At 54.6% G+C, this 17,895-nt stretch overlaps 5 protein-coding genes across 5 annotated transcripts; 4 read left to right on the forward strand and 1 right to left on the reverse strand.

The window, feature by feature from the left end:
- Positions 1–211: 211 nt before the first annotated feature.
- Positions 212–795, forward strand: CTAM01_00810 (mmc protein; the record flags this gene model as incomplete). Its single annotated transcript, XM_060516857.1, has 2 exons — positions 212–367; positions 523–795. 2 exons carry the CDS (start codon positions 212–214, stop codon positions 793–795), a joined length of 429 nt encoding a protein of 142 aa, XP_060388319.1.
- A 3,823-nt stretch (positions 796–4,618) lies between these two features.
- CTAM01_00811 (AMP-binding enzyme) lies at positions 4,619–6,920 on the forward strand (the record flags this gene model as incomplete). The annotated part of the gene is made up of 4 exons (XM_060516858.1): positions 4,619–5,000; positions 5,063–5,592; positions 5,650–6,391; positions 6,478–6,920. The coding sequence occupies 4 exons, from the start codon at positions 4,619–4,621 to the stop codon at positions 6,918–6,920; spliced, it is 2,097 nt and encodes a 698-aa protein (XP_060388320.1).
- Positions 6,921–8,505: 1,585 nt separating this feature from the next.
- CTAM01_00812 (BRCA1 C Terminus domain-containing protein) lies at positions 8,506–9,443 on the reverse strand (the record flags this gene model as incomplete). The annotated part of the gene is made up of 2 exons (XM_060516859.1): positions 8,506–8,650; positions 8,719–9,443. 2 exons carry the CDS (start codon positions 9,441–9,443, stop codon positions 8,506–8,508), a joined length of 870 nt encoding a protein of 289 aa, XP_060388321.1.
- A 5,430-nt stretch (positions 9,444–14,873) lies between these two features.
- Positions 14,874–16,019, forward strand: CTAM01_00813 (uncharacterized protein; the record flags this gene model as incomplete). Its single annotated transcript, XM_060516860.1, has 4 exons — positions 14,874–14,876; positions 15,255–15,349; positions 15,692–15,883; positions 15,971–16,019. 4 exons carry the CDS (start codon positions 14,874–14,876, stop codon positions 16,017–16,019), a joined length of 339 nt encoding a protein of 112 aa, XP_060388322.1.
- A 693-nt stretch (positions 16,020–16,712) lies between these two features.
- CTAM01_00814 (uncharacterized protein) lies at positions 16,713–16,994 on the forward strand (the record flags this gene model as incomplete). The annotated part of the gene is made up of 1 exon (XM_060516861.1): positions 16,713–16,994. A coding segment is annotated over one exon (282 nt), but the record flags the coding sequence as incomplete, so codon positions are not given.
- Positions 16,995–17,895: the final 901 nt, after the last annotated feature.

The raw sequence follows: 17,895 nt of genomic DNA on the forward strand, positions 1-17,895 counted from the left end.
CCATTGCGCCCATCTCTGTATATAAGTTCATTTCCTCCAGGCCATCCCGTCTCCCGTTTCCCTTTCCCTCCTCACCCACACTCACTCATTCAGTACCGACCCAGACTTTTTAGTCGCTTTCACTCGTTAACCCAACCACCTAATCCTCAACTCGCATCTACAACTCTTTCGAGTCTTAATACCAAGTTCTCCTCCCCAAACAACCGTCAAAATGAAGTTCTCCGCTGCCGCCCTTGTCCTCGCCGCCACCGGCGCCATGGCCAACAAGAACGTCACCTACGTCACTGAGGTCGTCTCTGCCTACACCACCTACTGCCCTGGTCCCACTGTCATCTCCCACGCTGACAAGACCTACACCATCACCAAGGTACGTCGAATTCGGAAGGTGGACGGGATGATTTCAGAGTGTCTCGGCGCTCGCCGGCCAAGCGCCGGCTTTTACGCTCCCCGAGACTCGGAGATGGCCCGACCTTTCACCTCTAAAAACATGTCGATCTCGAACCCAAGCTAATAACATTCCAGGCCACCACCCTGACCATCACTGACTGCCCCTGCACCGTCACCAAGCCCGTCATCACCTCCTCCATCGTCAAGTGCGAGAACTGCGCCGCCCCCACCAAGAACGGCACCATCCCCGTCGCCACTCCCGCCCTCAGCAAGACCACCGTCGCCGGCACTGCCGCCATCACCCCCACCAAGCCCGTCTCCGTTCCTACCGCCGGTGCTGGCAAGGCCGCTGCCCTCTCTGGCGCCGGTCTGGCTGGTGTCCTCGGATTCGCTGCTTTCGTCCTCTAAATCAACATTCACGTCTCGCCATCCACGTCTCCCCCTACGATCTTTGACGTACGATAATATTTTAATTTTCGTGGGGAGCCTACGACACCTAATGACTGGAGCGCGGTTGTGAACCCATCCGACACGCAATCGACTGGATGGGTACTTTTTTGGATGGGAGTTTTGGGGGTCTCCTTGGATAAGGAGAGCTTGGGAATGGATCCCAAAAACGACGGAGAAAGGAAACGACACGCCCACAGAATACCCGGTACATTTTCTTGCCTGCATGGCGCCATGGAGTTCTCAATCACGGGAACGCCCAAGCCATGCAGTAAACTCACACCTGTCAATACTGCAACTTCTTGTACTTGCTTTGCAAACAAACCTTCGCCCCAATAACGGTTTTTATGGCTCGGTATTCCCGTCAAATCGCCAATTGAGGATCATATCCGCGTGTGTGTGTGCGGTACATACCATCCTCTTTTTCTTCATTTTCGAGAGGCTTAGAGAATGGGAATATAATGCGACCATGATAGGTTATTCTTCGACTGTCTCGTCTTTACTCGCGGCAGAGTAACCTGTTTGACCCAATTCACATCATATTCTCCTCTCGCCTGACGATTGAGTACTCATCCTCATGTGTATCACGCCCTACTGCCAAAACGAACTGCCGCGTAATGTGTATGAATGTCCAAATGTGCTGTTTGCTAGCCCATCACTTCGACGTGACGTCAAGCGAATGGATGATTTCATAATTGTAATGAGCTTATCTACCTCGGAGAATTTCTCAAGCTATGGCCCGCTTGCCCTGGGGATGATAAGACATTGCTATAGGCATTCGGACCACTGTCCGTTCAATGAGTTCCTAGCAGGATAGTATCCGGAGGAGGCAGAATTACACAAGCGGTCTCCGGGGTCCGGAACTCCATGTACATCTAGTCTACTTCTTCGGGGGCAAGAGCATTATCACATTATCGGCAAGTCGGTGACTCTTTGCTTCGGGAAGTGACAAAACGGCTGTGACGACGAAAATACGTTCAAGACAACCAAGGACGCCGGAATGGAAATAGTCTAGCAATAGCGCGGAGCTTGATGAGAGGTCCCCTCCCCCCTCCCGACTCCCCGAGGTTTGACGGATATGGATTCCGGTGAGAGTGAAGGATGTATTTCGTAGATGAACTGACGGAGAGAGAAGAGGGGAACACATCGGCCTCATTTCGCTAAACAATGAACAAGGCTATTCACCTTCGAAAGATCCTTTGCGTGGAGGAGGATTCTTGAGTGTGTATCTTGGAAAGAGGGCGCAGTCCCGCATGCCTAGCACACCTAGGTACTGGGCGCCTCTGCTTAGGTCTTGGGATTTCTTCCAGCCCCCTTTTCTGCGCCGCAGCCGTGCCGCATTCCTTGTGCCTAGAGCGCATACGAGGTACAAACCTTTCTCTCTTAGGTGAGTGTCTTGAGAGAGACGCGGCATTCCAGCCAAGAGGAGGGGGGCGACGTAATTGCTTCTTGGTAGAGATAGGTATGAGGAGGAGCTAAGAGCTGCAGCCCGCCTGACAGACCGCTATTCGGGGGCTGAGATTCAGTATCGTTGCATCCAGATCGATTAAGGTTGTTTTGTTTGGTGGTTTATTCTTTGTTTACCTTGTTATGGAGAAGAACCTTATGGAAAATAGGGGGTGTTCGGGGGTACGGAGTACAGACGTACCTAGCGCTGCGCCGTACCTGCGTCTTGCAGCGCTTGGGCGCTACTGCAGCGGTGAAAGGTACAACCGGATTGGACGGGACGAGCATGCTGTGATGGATCATGGAGGTGTGGGTCTTTGTTGCTGAGCTGGAAATGGAAACATACCGTTAGTACGGATACTCGTGAGTCGTACCTAGTGCAGCTGGTAAATTCCAGGCGCATGGTTTTGGCTATGCCATTCCAGATTACAATGAGAAAAACGGTGAGCTGAAAAGAAAGGGTTGGGAGTGTGGGTGAAGCCCATTTTCCAAACACAAAGCATTGTAGGAGGAATGTGAAATTTCAACCCAAGGTACCTATGTAAAGAGTACGGACTACCCCCTACTGGACTATCGTTCTAGAGCGATATCCCTTTAATGGGTCGTCGACAATCTCTATATGTGCACATAAGCGGTGTTGCAAACGCGGACGTAAGCGAGATTAACAACCCAACTGAGCCACTATGCGCTGATCGCCATCAATCGAATTTCCACGAATGCATTAGAGCGCATGGATTGTCACCCAGGATTCTTCGGAACAAATGAGGCATAAATGCTAGAGGCATCACGGATGCGGATGACATTTCATAGGGCGACAGGGTTATATACAGTTATCACTTGCTTGACGCCTGTCAGTCGAAGCTTGGCGCTGGGGAAGATAATCTTCATGGGTAACCCTCCCCGAGGGCCGGGGGCCTTTCGGGTTCGTTTCTCCTGCTGCTGACCTTCAAGCTTCCTCACGGATAAGCGGCGTGAGAGAGTCTTATCCTCCCTCGACCAGCGGGTGATCGTACCGGATCCTGGAGGGCGTGGAGACCGTTGAACCCGGTGGAAGCCGGCTGGGCCGGAGCCGTTGGTCATGTCGTGCCGCTTGAAGCGGTGGCTCGAATGTCTTGCGCGTGTTGACTCTCGCCCTCTGCCCTGCAGACTTATAAGGCATCGTGAACATCCTAGGGTTCACGGGTGGTTGCCTGTCCGGATGAGGTGTTCGGGGCGAGCGAGTTGAAATTTCGACCGTACTGGGATAGTAAGACGAGGGCTTCGGGGAGCGTCGGTGTGTCTACAATTGTTCCAGCACAATCAGAGCTACTGCGAAGGCTTCTCAATTTGACTACTTCCCATTGCCTGGATAGGGAGGTAGTTATGGGACGCGTTGTTGGATTGACCGTGTTTCTGTAGTTGGATCTGCAACACCGAAAGTTCTCGGGATGTTCTCCCTCACACTTACACTTAACTTCGAGTCACTTTCGGGAGTTTACACTTGGGTAAACTTGATTGCGCAGACAGGCAAGTGTGATACGGGACGGATGGGTCTTGCGGGGAGCCGGGTGGGACCATCGCCCGTCTCTGGGGAAATAGTCACCTCACCACCAGTATCTTCAAGGAGAATTGACGAAGCAGTCCCTCACTTATAGAGCGTTCACTTGCTCTATAGTGAGACTGGACAAGTATTTAACGGAACTATCAGAGAAGCCGATCTTCAATAATGTTGATTGATGCCTTTTTCTTTCTCGAGAGCGAGAGCTTCGTTGAGTCTGGCTGTGTAAGGTGCTTATCAATCGTCTCTCAAGGCCTGTTAGATACTCAATTACTCAAACCCCAACGAAGACAAAGCAAGGTCTGCAAGCTGTGATCTGTGAGCTGCAGGCGGAAATAAGCAATCGGACGAAGATCGAACCCCGTGGGGTCACCAGCCGTTAGAAGAAGCCAAGGTCGGTTGGCGATGTCGGCGTGGTCGGCAATGACGGTCGCTCCCCTTACCCCGGGTCAACGGAATGCGGGGAAGGGTGCCTCCTCAGCGGCAACCCCAGGTCAAGCCAGCCAACGCACCAAGGTCCAAGGGGAGAGAGGGCACGTCAGCTGCTGCTGCAAGGGTAGAGCTGTCTCGTATCTCAACGCCGTCCCAACCTCCAAACTTCCAGCCGTCCGACTGTTTGAGAGAGCCGAAGCCGAGAGGACTCATGTAGTCCCAACGAGTAATGCTTCTATAGTTTTGATGCTATTTCGGACCTCCTTCATCTTTCTGTCGTAATCTCACCAGCGCTCATTGTCTCATTTCTTCACAGCCAATCGAATTCACCACCCATTCGGCAACGCCAGACAGCAAGCCACCGTAAATATGGATAACTTACACCCCCAAGACGAAGTCTTGCGGCATTCCCTTGAGGATCCGGAATCTTTTTGGGCCCACCAGGCCGAACACCTGCACTGGCACAAGAAGCCCTCTTCAACACTCAAAGTCACCAAGAAGACGCTCAAGAGCGGCGTCACCCACGACTCTTGGGAGTGGTTTCCGGACGGAGAAATCTCGACCTGTTTCAACTGTGTAGACCGTCACGTTCATGATGGCAGGGGTGATGCGCCGGCAATATACTATGACAGTCCCGTAACGAATACCAAGCAGACCCTCACATACAAGCAGCTACTCGACGAGGTTGAGGTCTTCGCCGGGGCGCTGAGGGAAGAGGGAGTGAAAAAGGGCGACGTCGTCTTGGTATATAGTAAGTATTCTTCTCATTGTCGGATAGCCAATTTTCCGATCCAAACCTTACACTACTATTAGTGCCCATGATTCCCGCGGCATTGATAGGCATACTCGCCGTCAGTCGCCTAGGTGCAATCCACGCCGTCGTATTCGGCGGGTTCGCACCGGCCGCTCTCGCCCAGCGTATAGAGGCCTCTCAGCCCGTGGCCATCCTGACGGCTTCGTGTGGTATCGACGGTAATAAGCCGCCCATGAGCTACAAGCCGCTCGTTGAGGAGGCTTGCCAGATCTCCAAGCACAAACCCGACAAGGTGGTTGTATGGCAGCGCGAGCAGATCCGGTGGAACCCCATCAAGAGGAACGACGGTGAGAGGAACTGGCAGAGCATTGTAAAGAGCTGTCGTGCGAGGGGCATTAGGGCCGATTGCGTGCCTGTGAAGTCGACGGACCCGATCTACATCATCCACACATCTGGTACGACGGGAACGCCAAAAGGCGTGTTGAGGGATGCTGCTGGACACGCTGTCGGGCTGCATCTTTCTATCAGCTACTTGTTCAACATCCACGGCCCCGGCTGTGTTTCGTTCACAGCGTCAGATATTGGATGGGTACGTTTTGTCAAGCTCCCACGGGGCTGGGTCAGATTCTAATGTTAGGTGGTTTAGGTCGTAGGGCACAGCTATATCGCATACGCCCCCCTCTTCACGGGTGCCGCCACCGTCCTCTACGAGGGCAAACCCGTCGGCACACCAGATGCCTCAGCCTTTTGGCGCATCGTGGAAGAGTACAAGGTCAATACCATGTTCACAGCGCCGACGGCTCTCCGCGCCATCAAGCGCGACGATCCCGAGAACAAGCTCTTCAAGCAGATCGGAGAGCGCGGCGGCCTCCGGACGCTCAAGGGGCTCTTCCTGGCGGGCGAGCGGTCCGAACCGGCAATCATCACAATGTACCAGGAGCTTCTTGAAACCTACGGCGCAGTCGACGCCCACGTTGTGGACAACTGGTGGTCGACGGAAGCCGGGTCGCCCATCACGGGGCGAGCTCTCGTGCCGCATGCCGGAAAAGACCGCGGTACGGATGTGCGTGGCCATCCGCCTCCCAAGATCAAGCCGGGCAGCGCCGGAAAAGCCATGCCTGGCTTCGACGTCCGCATCGTGGATGATGACGGTAAGGAACTTCCGAGAGGCACGATGGGAAACATCGTCCTCGGGTTGCCTCTTGCCCCGACTGCTTTCAGAACTCTGTGGCAAGATGAGGAGCGGTTTTACAAAGGCTATCTGAAGCGTTTCAATGGCAAGTGGTTGGATACGGGGGATGCAGGCTACATCGACGTCGAGGGTTACGTCAACGTCATGTCCCGTAACGACGACGTACTCAACGTCAGCGCTCATCGTTTGTCAAGTGGTAAGCATCGTCCTCGTCCTCGTCCTCGGAAGTTCTTTTCCATGCCAAATAGAAAGCCCCCCGAGGCTAACAACAAGATAAAACAGGCGGCCTCGAACAAGCCATCACATCCCACCCCCTCGTCGCGGAAGCCTGCGTGGTGGGCATCCCGGACGCGCTCAAGGGCCAGCTCCCCTTCGCCTTCATCACGCTCTCGACGCCCGAGCACCCGACCTCGGCGGTGCCCGACGCGAAGCTCGCCGACGAGATCAACGCGCTCGTGCGGTCGCAGGTCGGCGCCATCGCCACGCTGGGCGGGCTCATCCAGGGCAAGGGAATGATTCCCAAGACGCGCAGCGGTAAGACGCTGCGCCGCGTCCTGAGGGAGCTGTTGGAGAACGCGGTGCACGAGGAGTTTGAGAAGGAGGTCCAGGTGCCGAGTACGGTCGAGGATGCTGGCGCGGTGGATGTTGCGAGGGAGAAGGTGAGGGAGTATTGGGAGGTGAGGGGGGATGGACATAAGAGTACGGAGGCTAGAGCGAAGTTGTAGATAGCACCTTTTGCTACGCACGACAGAGAAGCCTGCGCCAATCGTTTCATCACCGGTTCGTAACTGTGTTTTGGTGTTGAAGATCACACATCAAGACATTCTACTAACCAAGATAAGATAGTACAGCCACGAACGTTACGAGTGATATCATGAGCTCCAGTAACAAGCCTGAGAATCAAAAAGCGGATATAATACTTTGATTCTGAGATATCGAGAAATGAGAATATGACCGCCTTATCACTTAGTATCCAACGTCGGTCGATATGTATTGAAGTTAGTGGGAAGGGATGTCAACGCACCACGCTGGATCTGTTTCCGTCACGAATCAAACCCGTCAATGACCGTATAACGTCTTAGTTACGAATAATATAAACTACTATCGTTCACTGGCTTTTTTAAAAAAAAAAAAAAAAAAAAAGAGCTGTCCGGCTTACTAGGGAAACATATGATGTAGATACTCCGCTAATTAAAGAGGAACTCAGTCTACTCGATCTCGATGGCTCAAGAGACTTGATCTTCTCAACAAGGTTTCAATCTCTCTGAACAGTTTTCAGAAACCCGTTCACCGGTCTTTAGTCTGAATCTATGTACAGGGTACCGGGCTGAGGAGATATGAGGGGTTGTCATGAAAGACTGCGGTACGCTGCTGGCCGATCCTTTGAATATTCCGTCATTTCCTCGTCATAGTCGGAATCCGCCGTAGACGTAGGCCTCATAGCCAGCTATATCAAGCTCAACAGTGTTAACATATTCGTCTAGATTTCCTTGGTAGCTGCTAGGTAACTATATCGAAACATTCAACCCCGACCATCGGACGCTGAGCTCCCATGGTCTGGACTCGCCCAACTGAACTAAGGACACTGAGCCAAGAAAGCCTAGGCCGACCGCAATCTCTCCCCTGAAGCAATTGCCACCGACGACGACAACCATCGTGCGACATGAAGCCGTCGTTGTAAAGCGACACGCGCCCGCAGGATGGGTGGTATGACGAAAATCGAGAGCCCTCCATCCCGTATTCACGATCTCCTCGGTCACACCCTTCCGCCCTAGGCCTCGTCATGGTCAGCTTGTGTGACGAAAAGAGAGCGTAAGTTCGTCCCTCCAGGGCCATTGACGTTCAAATGTATACGATCCCATGGCGGGAAGACGAGGCTCGAAGGAAAACCTGATACCCGTACCGAGTCACGGCCGTCGTACCATGTTTGCTCACGGGCCGTCGGACGTGTGACCAGGTTCGAAGCTGAGCGGCTATTTCTCATCTCCGTCCAGGGATAGGTTCATCGGGAAATACGATTTAGGTTCCGGTGAAATGGGAGACGGGGGGCATCATCTACGGAAGTTCGACTGAGAGGACAGGACGTGACGGGCATGGATCGAATATTTACGAGCGAAACGGTAATGGTGGTTATGAAGTTCCAAATGGAATAGCAAACTAGAGAAGATCCAACCAACGCCTCGTATGCCGAATCACAGCATGCCCCCCAATGTATTCCTGGTATCGTTGTGCCTCCAGTGACCCATCGATGCAATAGTTGAAAACCGTTTACGTTCGCCGACGTCGATAATGATCCAAGAACTAATCACATCAATTTGCCGATCCAGCGGGGGACTCCTTGGAGGCCTGCTTCCCGTACGTTCCATAAAGACTTCGTTGGCCCTCTCTCGCAACTTTCAGAGGAGCGAAGCGTGCTTCGGGCAATCGACTTCCCGCCTTGAGACTCTCCATTACCCTGCGCAAGGATTAGCGTCCGCCGATTCATACGGGTAGATGAGATAGGGAGACAAAGGAAGAACGAACCATTCAACGCCAATATATTTGACGGCAGACCCGCCGATCCTGCGAATTTCCTTTTCAAGTTTGCCGCTCGCGAGTCCTCCGCCGGCTCCAGCGCCGCCGCCCGCCGGTCTCCCGACAATAACATGCGTAACCTGCCTCCGTCCGAGATGTATGGACATGCGCGCACCGTTCTCGACCAAGACGCGCTTGAGTTTGTGATCCGAGATGATGGGATGCGTGCTCCCGTTGACGTACACCGTGACGCCCTCGAACAATCCCCTACCAGCCGCCCTCGTCGCCTCAGCATCCTCGTCCTCCTTCCGCCGAGCTTCCATGACCTCCTCTTCGCTCATCCTCGCCAACCCACCCGGTGCTGTAGCAGACGTGCTAGATGTCGCGGAGCCGGTCTCAGAGACTGAAGAGCCGCTCCTCATCAGCCCCGGCCGCGCCAGCATGTCCGCCACGCTCATCTTTGCCCTCGCCTTGACGTCCTTGGGCACCACCATCTTCAGCTTCTCGTCAAAGTCCTCGCTGCCAGCGCCGTACGTGTCACTCATGCGGGCACCTCCAGTGTGACCGCCCGAAAACTGCTCCGAGAGCTTGCGGGCGCGGCTGGTTCGCCATCCTGTGCCCGGGACGTGATCCGGGCGTTGATGTCCGGTGGCGCTTGAGTTGTATGGATCGAAGTTGTTGCCGAACCGCGGCTTTGCGGCTGGTGGGATAGGTGTCTTCTCCGGCGAAGGCATTTCGGTTCTGACACACGTGATTATTTGGGAGCAACAATGTTTCTTTTTCTTTTCTCTTCTGCCCTTTTTGCTTTGCTAGCATGATAGATGTGCCAAACGGCGCTGCAATGCGAGGCACATGCGCGTTGAGCATGCAATGTCGTTCAGATCCACACAACAGAAACGTAGGGTCATGATGCTGGATTTTGCCTCTAGTGTCTCCGTAAGCAAACAAAGGGGTTATTTTCTGTCGTCAACGATACGCGAATCACGCGGCGCCGCAGGCTAGAGAGTCCCAAGCGCATTTACATCCAAGGTCGATCCAGGCACGTACCGGTCGCGGGGTCACATGATCTTTGTCTCACCGAGAGCCACCGACACCCACCTTGGTCACCTCTGGGGTTTTCATGTTAGTCATCTCTCACTTACACCTAGACTCAAATCACATCTCATCGAAGCTACATGACGGGAAGGTGTAGAGACAGAGACATGCAGTCAAAGCTTCCCGAGTAAGGCGAAGCTAACTCAGGTGCCGTTCCTGGACCGAGAGATGTCAATGCCAGCTGCTCCGCCTGCCATACTGGCAAATGCAGGAGCTGCAGCAGCGTCGGCGCACCGATGTTTCCCCAGCTTGAATCCCGTCATTCCTCAAATCCCAGAAAGAATGCATGTGCACGTCAGAGTCCCCTTGGAACCTTCTTGTTGCAAGAAAGACCGAACGCTTCGAACCTCAGGGGACCTTTCACCTCACCTTCAACCTCCCCATCTCCTGCAGGTACCGACATCAGGCCTAAACACCGGATCAGACACACCTGGACACACCCTCTTTGCTCTTCACCCTCCCCCAAAACAAGCGACATGTTTCCTTCGCCCACGAGGTTACCCACGAGCCCACGGAGCTGAAATCGGGACGGTCTGAGTGGAAAGGAGGCTGTGAAGAAGGTCATACCTTGCACGATGTTGGAATGATGGGCTGCAGAGGCCCAATCACTCCTCGGCGCCTCTGTCTGACGGCTTTCGGAACGCTCAGTCAGGGGACCATATTGGAGTCTGGGCTCGGCAGATGCGAGTGCGAAAATCAGTTTTGGACCCTTTTGTCCTTGCGTACAACTACGAATATGATGTCGCCGTTATCTACTCGTCGACGAAGTCTCTGACTCGGATGCCGCTCACTTCACACCCCCTTCAATATCCGGTTCAACAGAAGGCTATTTCTATCTTATTGTGGAAATGATATTGAAGATTCCACATACGTATTGGGTACATACGCCCAAAGAAGACGAGATCAGACTTCGACCCTTTGGATCGCCAAACCATATCACCGGGGGCCCTTGGTGCAGCGAAGATTAAAGCCATCCAATCGGCCTAGGACATTGATCGCAGTGGCAGCGCATCCCCCACAGACGCCAGTCATGCACATCACGCCCAGTCATCGGTCGAAGGTTGCACCTTAAAAGGGAGAGAAAGCTTGCACAGCCGATGTTAGCTGCTTCATATTCGCGCCGTAGCTCCCCCCATACTCCCACATACGGCGGAGGAGCCAGAGAGGTGACAAGAAACGAGAAGGCGAGAGAGAAAAGCTTGTTATCCAAGCTCCCTCGAAGAAAGGTGCACCTAGCTTCGGGTCTCGAATTGACTTGCATCGCCAAACCTGCCGCGCGGCGGGAGGCGGGAAACACCAAACGAAAGGGCCGTCTCATGCGCCCCGGACCTGGCATGGCACACTCTCCAGCTTCGGGGACTCCCATGTCTGCCATATATGCCTCTCCCATGAGGCCACTGCACGCACATGCGCCTGCATTTGCCAATCGACACCAAGAGAATGCAGCTTCCAGGCCCGCTAACCTTCTCTCTCCTCGCCCTCTCCCGATGTTGTCCAGGTCAACCCTTGGAAAGGCGAAGAAAAGAGAAGCCAGGCGGTGCTCCGTCACATGTATAACACACCCATCTTATCATGCCGTACCAGCAGTTCATGCACGATGCCCGCTGCACCGCTGCGCACAGCACTGCGGATACCACTACCTTACCTCACAACCTACTTTCCGAGCCTCCTCTCTTCCCGCCGCCGTGTTTCGCGGCTAGCCTTGGGCGGGCGGGACAGGGCTGGAGCGAGGTGAGGGAGCATCGATGCGATGCGCCGGGCCCTGCCATGGCGGCCTGGCCTGGCCTGCCGTCTCTCCTGCATCAAACCACCAACATGCCATTTAGTGAAAACTATCAGAAATGACAAGACGACGACGACAAGTCGCAAAAGTCCCCCGGGAAAAGAAAGCTGGAGTCGCAAAGACGGATGCCGAGGCTTGCTTGCATATTCTGCGCACGCTATACGTGCTGCATTCTTCAACGCTTCGATGCGCAATGATGCACCGCTCTCTTTCTAATACGTAATCATACCTCGGGCAACCGACTACTTCAACGGTTGACCTCGTCATGTCGGAATAAAGGCAAGACAAGACAAGTCACGACACAACGAGACGAGACAGCCTGGTCATACCAACCATTGCAGGGAGGCCACTGGTGCCGGGGTACCCACGAGGAAGCAAGACAGTCTGCGTAGCGAGGTAATAAAAAAAGTCAATCTCGCACCGCCGAGCCCCAAGCTCCCTTTTCCAGCCCGTCTCTCATGTGATATCAATCAGGGACGTCAGGGACGAGCACAGGGGTCGTGAAGGAGGGGGCGAATCGTTTCAAGCGTTCAAGTTCTATCCCGACTTGACGATTCATCCGGTGTCCAAGGTCCAACATGACGGCGCCACTCACAAGTGGACGGCAAGGACACACGAAGTCTGGCGAGAGAGAGAGGCACAGAGGACATCAGCTCGAGCGCGCAAAAAGGTCAAAGGTCCACGTCACGCTCGCTTGACCCCGTCCCTGACAGTTACATGATCTGCCCAGCATGCGCCTGCTTGCTGCGGCCCAGGTGCGCAAGAGCCATTTCACGACACCTGCTCTGTTTTCTGAGGGGGCATCCTCCGTGAGCGAGGACGAGGTTCGCAACACTCCGTACGGATACAGAATCCGTAGTCCGTAGTGCACTTCTAGGCCGCTTGGAAGAGCGAGCGAAAGTTTCCAGGGCTCCTCTGTGATCCGTGATCTCGCCGCCGCCACCCCATGTCTGAGCAGCATGCATACCCGTACGCGCATGCAGGCAATCGTACCCTTTCGCTTTCCGGGGGTGGGAGGGGGGAGGGTGAGGGTGAGGGAGAGCCTGCTGTGGTGTTTTGCTTGCTCTACCTTGCCTTGCCTTGCCTTGCTTGCCCTGCAAATCAAGACCTTCGGAAGACCTACCTACCTTCCTGGCCTGGCCAAGTCGAGACTGGTCTGTTTACATCTACCTGGCAAATCCTATCCGCCTTCGCTTCGCCTCGCGCGGCCGACCCGGGTCGTGACAAGCGGACGCGACGAGCGAGCGGGGGAAGGATTGTCTCCTCTCTCCTCTTCCCGAATCTCGACGAGAAAGTGGGTATCCTCAAAGAAAAAAAAAAGAGGCCGGCTAGAACCGATCCCGACATCACCAATAATTGGATTTGGTGCTGTCATTGTTATTGTATGATTCTGCCACCTTCCTGGCTCACACCGGTCGTGTCCCAGACAGAAAGGTTGTGTGTCTCGTCTCGGGAGCTAAATCAAGATAGAGAGAGGTTGAGTGGTAGGGGAGAGGGAAGGACGGCGCGCGCCAGAACATTATACCTCACACCCTCCCGTCCCGGCAAAGAGATAGACGGCGACACACACGGAGAGAGAGAGAGAGAAAGGCACAAAAAAGACGCACTGATGGCGGAGAGTGAGGTGCCAGAGTGGATGGATGGCTGGGAAGAGGCTTGCTTGGTCTTAGACTGGCGCCCGTCTACCGCTTCTCTACGGTCTACGGATACGTACTCGGGTACCGGGGGGACCCTCCCGTCTCTCTCACTCCCAAAAAGACGTGCGCGGCACACAACGCAAACAAGGGAAGGAGGGCGGCTGTCAGAAGTCTAACTACGCCGAGGTTATCATTGTGTTTTTAGTTGAGTTTAGTTTTTTTTTTCTTTCTTTCTCGAGAGCGGCGAGCCGATCGAATGACCCAAAACGGTAGAGTATAGCCGTTCCATGTGGTCCCCGATGGGCAGAAAAATCTCTGTTGGAACAAAGTCAATCTTTGTGGACAAGGAAACCAGAGGCGGGCAAAGGGCAGGGAGAAATGGCCGGGGGGGGGGGGGAGGCGGCACGGAGGAAAGGGAGGGAAGAACAAGAAGTTCGAGAAACAAAGCCGAAAAAGTTATGCAACAAGGGGATTGTTCCTCAACAATGGACGGGACGACGTTGAAGACGAGACAAGAGAGAGAGAGACTTGGACATGTGGAAGAAAGGGCAGAAAAAAAAAAAGAGACATTTCGCAACGTCGTCCTCTGTCTGTCTTCCTCGCTGTCTGTCACTGTCTCCGTACGTGGTATTCCAAGGCAAGGGCCGTTGCATTGCCTTGCCTTACAGATAGATAGATACATGCTGCTGCTGCTGCTGCTGCTGCTGCTGGATTGCCACCAACGGAGCCAACAGCAGGCGACGGGACACACGTTATGCGAAGCATACTTGCATCCGGAGGGCAGATGGGCTGGAAACCACCACCCAGTCTTTCTTGCCAGTCGTGTCAGTATCCGTATGCCACACACGAAACTTTTGCTGCCGCCGCTGTTGTGATCAGTCTAAATCCGGGGGGCGCGTCTACACAGTACGTTGCCCTTTCTCCTTTCTTTTCCCGTATGCAATGCCCATGTTTCTTCCTTCCGGCCACCTGCTTGCTCAACGACTCTGAGACCTTTTTTCCTAGCAGGAGCCTGGAGGAGTCGATGGATAGTCGAGAATACGGTTGCATCGTTCGTATCGCAAGGACCAAGGTAGGTAGGTAGGTGATGGTGGTGGCAAAAAAGGCTTCATCAACAAGTGACAACGCCGCCTTCAACTTTTGGACATCTCTGTGCTTGTTTTTACAGCCTCTTCAGAAGTTCAGCTCTTGTCTAGAAACTAGACTATCCGTAGACTAGCTCCCAGAGGCCCCAAGACGGGAGAACTCCAGAACTTTTTTCCTAGTTTACATACTCTCTCCGCTTCGGCGAGGATTGCAGACGCGCTATTCTGTCATACTGCGGCATCTCCCTGCACGTACGGTAATCTCTTGTGATTTTTCTGTTTCTTTCCTTCTTGTTCCCGTTTTCCTCTCTTCACCCCCTCCCTTCCCCCACCCGCCATGTAGTGTAGAGTGTACTTCCTCTTGCAAGCAACAAGCTACGGGATACCTAGCGCTTGTAAATCTGACATGTTACCACCCGAGACGCGGCGGCGGCGACGGCGCATCTTTGCCCACGGACGCTGGCGCTGCTGCTCCCACGCACGCGCGCAAGGGGGGGGGGGGACGCGGGTCCCATCCACAACCACTCCTCCCCCCCAGTCCCCAGCCCTCTCTTCTAGCCGCACATGGTATGACACCAAGGTGCTAGGTAAGCCAGGCAGGCAAGGCAGGCAAACGGGCAAGATTTCCCAGATGTTGGGGGCAGGAAATTTGAGCGAGGGCGTGAGAAAAAAGGGAGGGGGAGCAGAAATAAAGTGGAAATGGGGGGGGGGGGGTTGCGAATGTAACGCGGGCTTGACAGGCGAGGTCTTCCGCCCATCGCCGCCCGCTCCCTTCTCCTCCTCCTTCGTCACTTTTTGTCTGTGTATCCAGTATGTACAGAGTATTAGCGGCCGAACGAGAGAAAAATCTCACGCCAACCTATTGGGGGTACAAGCAATGGCAAGGTTGAGGAAGTTCAAGGAAAGGATGTGCGCACCTGGCGGCCAGTTTTGGCAACCGCACAGAGCCCGGACTTTTATCGCCGTCAATCCACCCGCGACGAGGAGCAATCGGCTGCTGCTGCTGCTGCTGCGGCGGCGCCGGACGCTTGCTTGATCGAGTGGGTTTGGGCTTGACCGGGAGGAGAGATCGGAAGGAGATGCGAAGAAGTGTGTGTACAGAGTAGTATGGACGGATATGTGTATCTGTATGTGTATGCGTGTCCCGGGGGTCGCGGGTCGCGGGTGAGAGGGAGATATTCCCGACAGCATCCAAGATGGGCCGCCGTCCTTCATCTAGACACCTACAGTGTAGATCTGGATGTGTGTCGATGCAGATACCGGCTTCGGCCTGTCTCAAGTGTGCTGGTGGAATGATGTAGATGTAGTCCTTGCCTCTTCAACTAGTAGGTTTGTACGACCGTTGCACACATAACCTGATGCACGCTGTTTTCTCCGTACAGGAGCCGTCGTTGGAAATGCCTCCGTTCCCCGGTGCGCCGATTTATGAAGACGGGAGGACAAACGATGGGTGCCAAGCAAACAAGCAAACTGTATCATGAACGCGCCCAGCTCAGCTCTTTGCACAACGCAGCAGCGCAGGTCAGGCTAGGGCAGGGCTCCCGCGAGCTGCTGCTGCTGTCGTGGACACTAATGTAAGACATGTCGATTTCCCATCAGATCCTCCCACGACACAGATGCGAGGCTACGGGAAGCGCGCAGCTATCCCGACATATGCACAGGACGGAAGGCGGGCGGCGGGGTGAGGCACTGCTGCTCCTCTATGTCTGATGGAGGGAGGGGCCAAAAGCACCCGGGACATGATCCTGGGCCAGGAAAGGTCCCGTCAAGTCCAGCCATAGCCGATCGTGAGAGTACAGACGGACAGGCTACAGCCTACAACAGCCGTGCTCAACCTCTGTCGTCGGATCGTGGATCTTTTTGAGGGGGGGGGGATGCTGGTGATGTACATACCTGTCCGCCCATGCTTTCCAGGTGCACAACTACCCAGCATATCATGGACAGGGTCAGACGCGTGGTCTTACCGGACTCCGCTGCGGGTGGGCGACATCAAGCAAGGCTCGCATCAGTTAGACGCAGTGTTGATGGCCCATCTCGGACTCGTCAAAAGAGCCTCCTCTCAAGTTTCAACGGTATCAACATACCAAGCATCATCGAGACAAGTTCAACGGTCCAGATGTTAAGAATGCGGGGCTCTTCATAAACAGCGGGCTGTTCGCCGTATGTGGATGTTCCTTCGTCAAAATGTCTCAAATTTCTCATTCTCCAAGCCGAGCCTGGATGGTGAAAGGAGCAGGCAATGGCGGCTTTCGTCAGAAAATAACAGCAACACGACGACTGAGCTGAGCTGAGTGACTGATGACCGATGGGCCTATGATCCGATGGAGGTAACTCTATGTAACGCAACAAGGGGCGGAAGAAGACACGAGACGAGACGAAAAATGATATCCCGTCGTGTCGTGACAAGAGATCGAACGCCAGAGAGAAAAGACCGTGGCTGGAATCGAATCCGCTGTCGTCCGCTCGCCCCACGTCTCGTGGTGTTGGTGTTGGTGTTGGTGTTGGCCATTAGTCCCACCCATCGTCGAGAGACGGCGAGAAGCGCAGTCGGGATCTCGTCATGGGTGTGCGGATGCGCGATTTGCCAGGATGTTTTTGCGAGGAGGGCTTGGATTGTTCAAACTGACGAACGAGGGCCCCATCGGAAGACTGACTGGCGATGGAGGTACGAAGTCGTGTAGGTAGTGTAGGGGTGAAGAGTACCGAAGCAAAAGTGAGCAGAGAGAAAAACGCACTGGAGACTCAAGACTCAAAAGACTGGGGAGAAGGAGAAGGAGGAGGGGGGTGGAGATGGAAACAAGACTCAAGAGCAGCCAGTAGCCCAGAGTGAGGGGAACAGCCGTGGGCCATCTTGGGCGCATGTACAGGTACAAGCACACTCCCCCTCCTCCTCCTCCTCCTCCTTCGTCTTCTTCGCCATTGCATCGTGCCACTTGCCTCCACGTGAAAAACCACCGGTATGCGCATAAAACCTCAACGTCCAGCAGGCGGCGGGAAAGACACTGGGCAAGGTAGCCCTGCCAGCGCAGCGTGGCTCCAGTGGGGGGTCAGCAAGCCAGCTCTTTCGGGTATAGGGCTATTGGCTCGACCGCAGCGGAGAGGCAAGCGATGATAGGTTAGTGGGCCGGGGGGTCCAGGCCTGGGTCTCTCTCCTCTTTTCTTCCTGGTTACACTCTCTCTCTCACTCTCAGAGAGAGACTCAGTCACTCTCCCTCTTCTCCCCCCGGCTGAGTGTGCCTCTATCACCATGCCCCAGATCCTGGCAAGAAAAGCAGCCAGAGGCCCCAGAGCAAGCGTGGACGGGGAGCGGGGAGAGGGCGTCGCCGTAAAGAGGCCACAAGAGTAGCGGTGAAGAGGATGCTAAACCCAATCAGTGAAGCCATTGTCACCTCCGCCAACCTCGACCGAGCCGCCTCAACGCCACAGTGTCGAGAGAAGACGTCAACTTGTACCTCCAACCGACACTCACAGTCCGTCGCCTGTTACGAACACAGACTTGTCTCGGTGATTGAACGTTGGCTGGATGGGCACGCATAGTGTCGGGGATATAACAGTCGCAGAGAGCGGGATGAGAGTCAATCGGCAC

Source organism: Colletotrichum tamarilloi (assembly GCF_030869305.1).
Source record: "Colletotrichum tamarilloi strain Tom-12 chromosome Unknown Scaffold_2.1, whole genome shotgun sequence".
Classification (NCBI taxonomy): domain Eukaryota; kingdom Fungi; phylum Ascomycota; class Sordariomycetes; order Glomerellales; family Glomerellaceae; genus Colletotrichum; species Colletotrichum tamarilloi.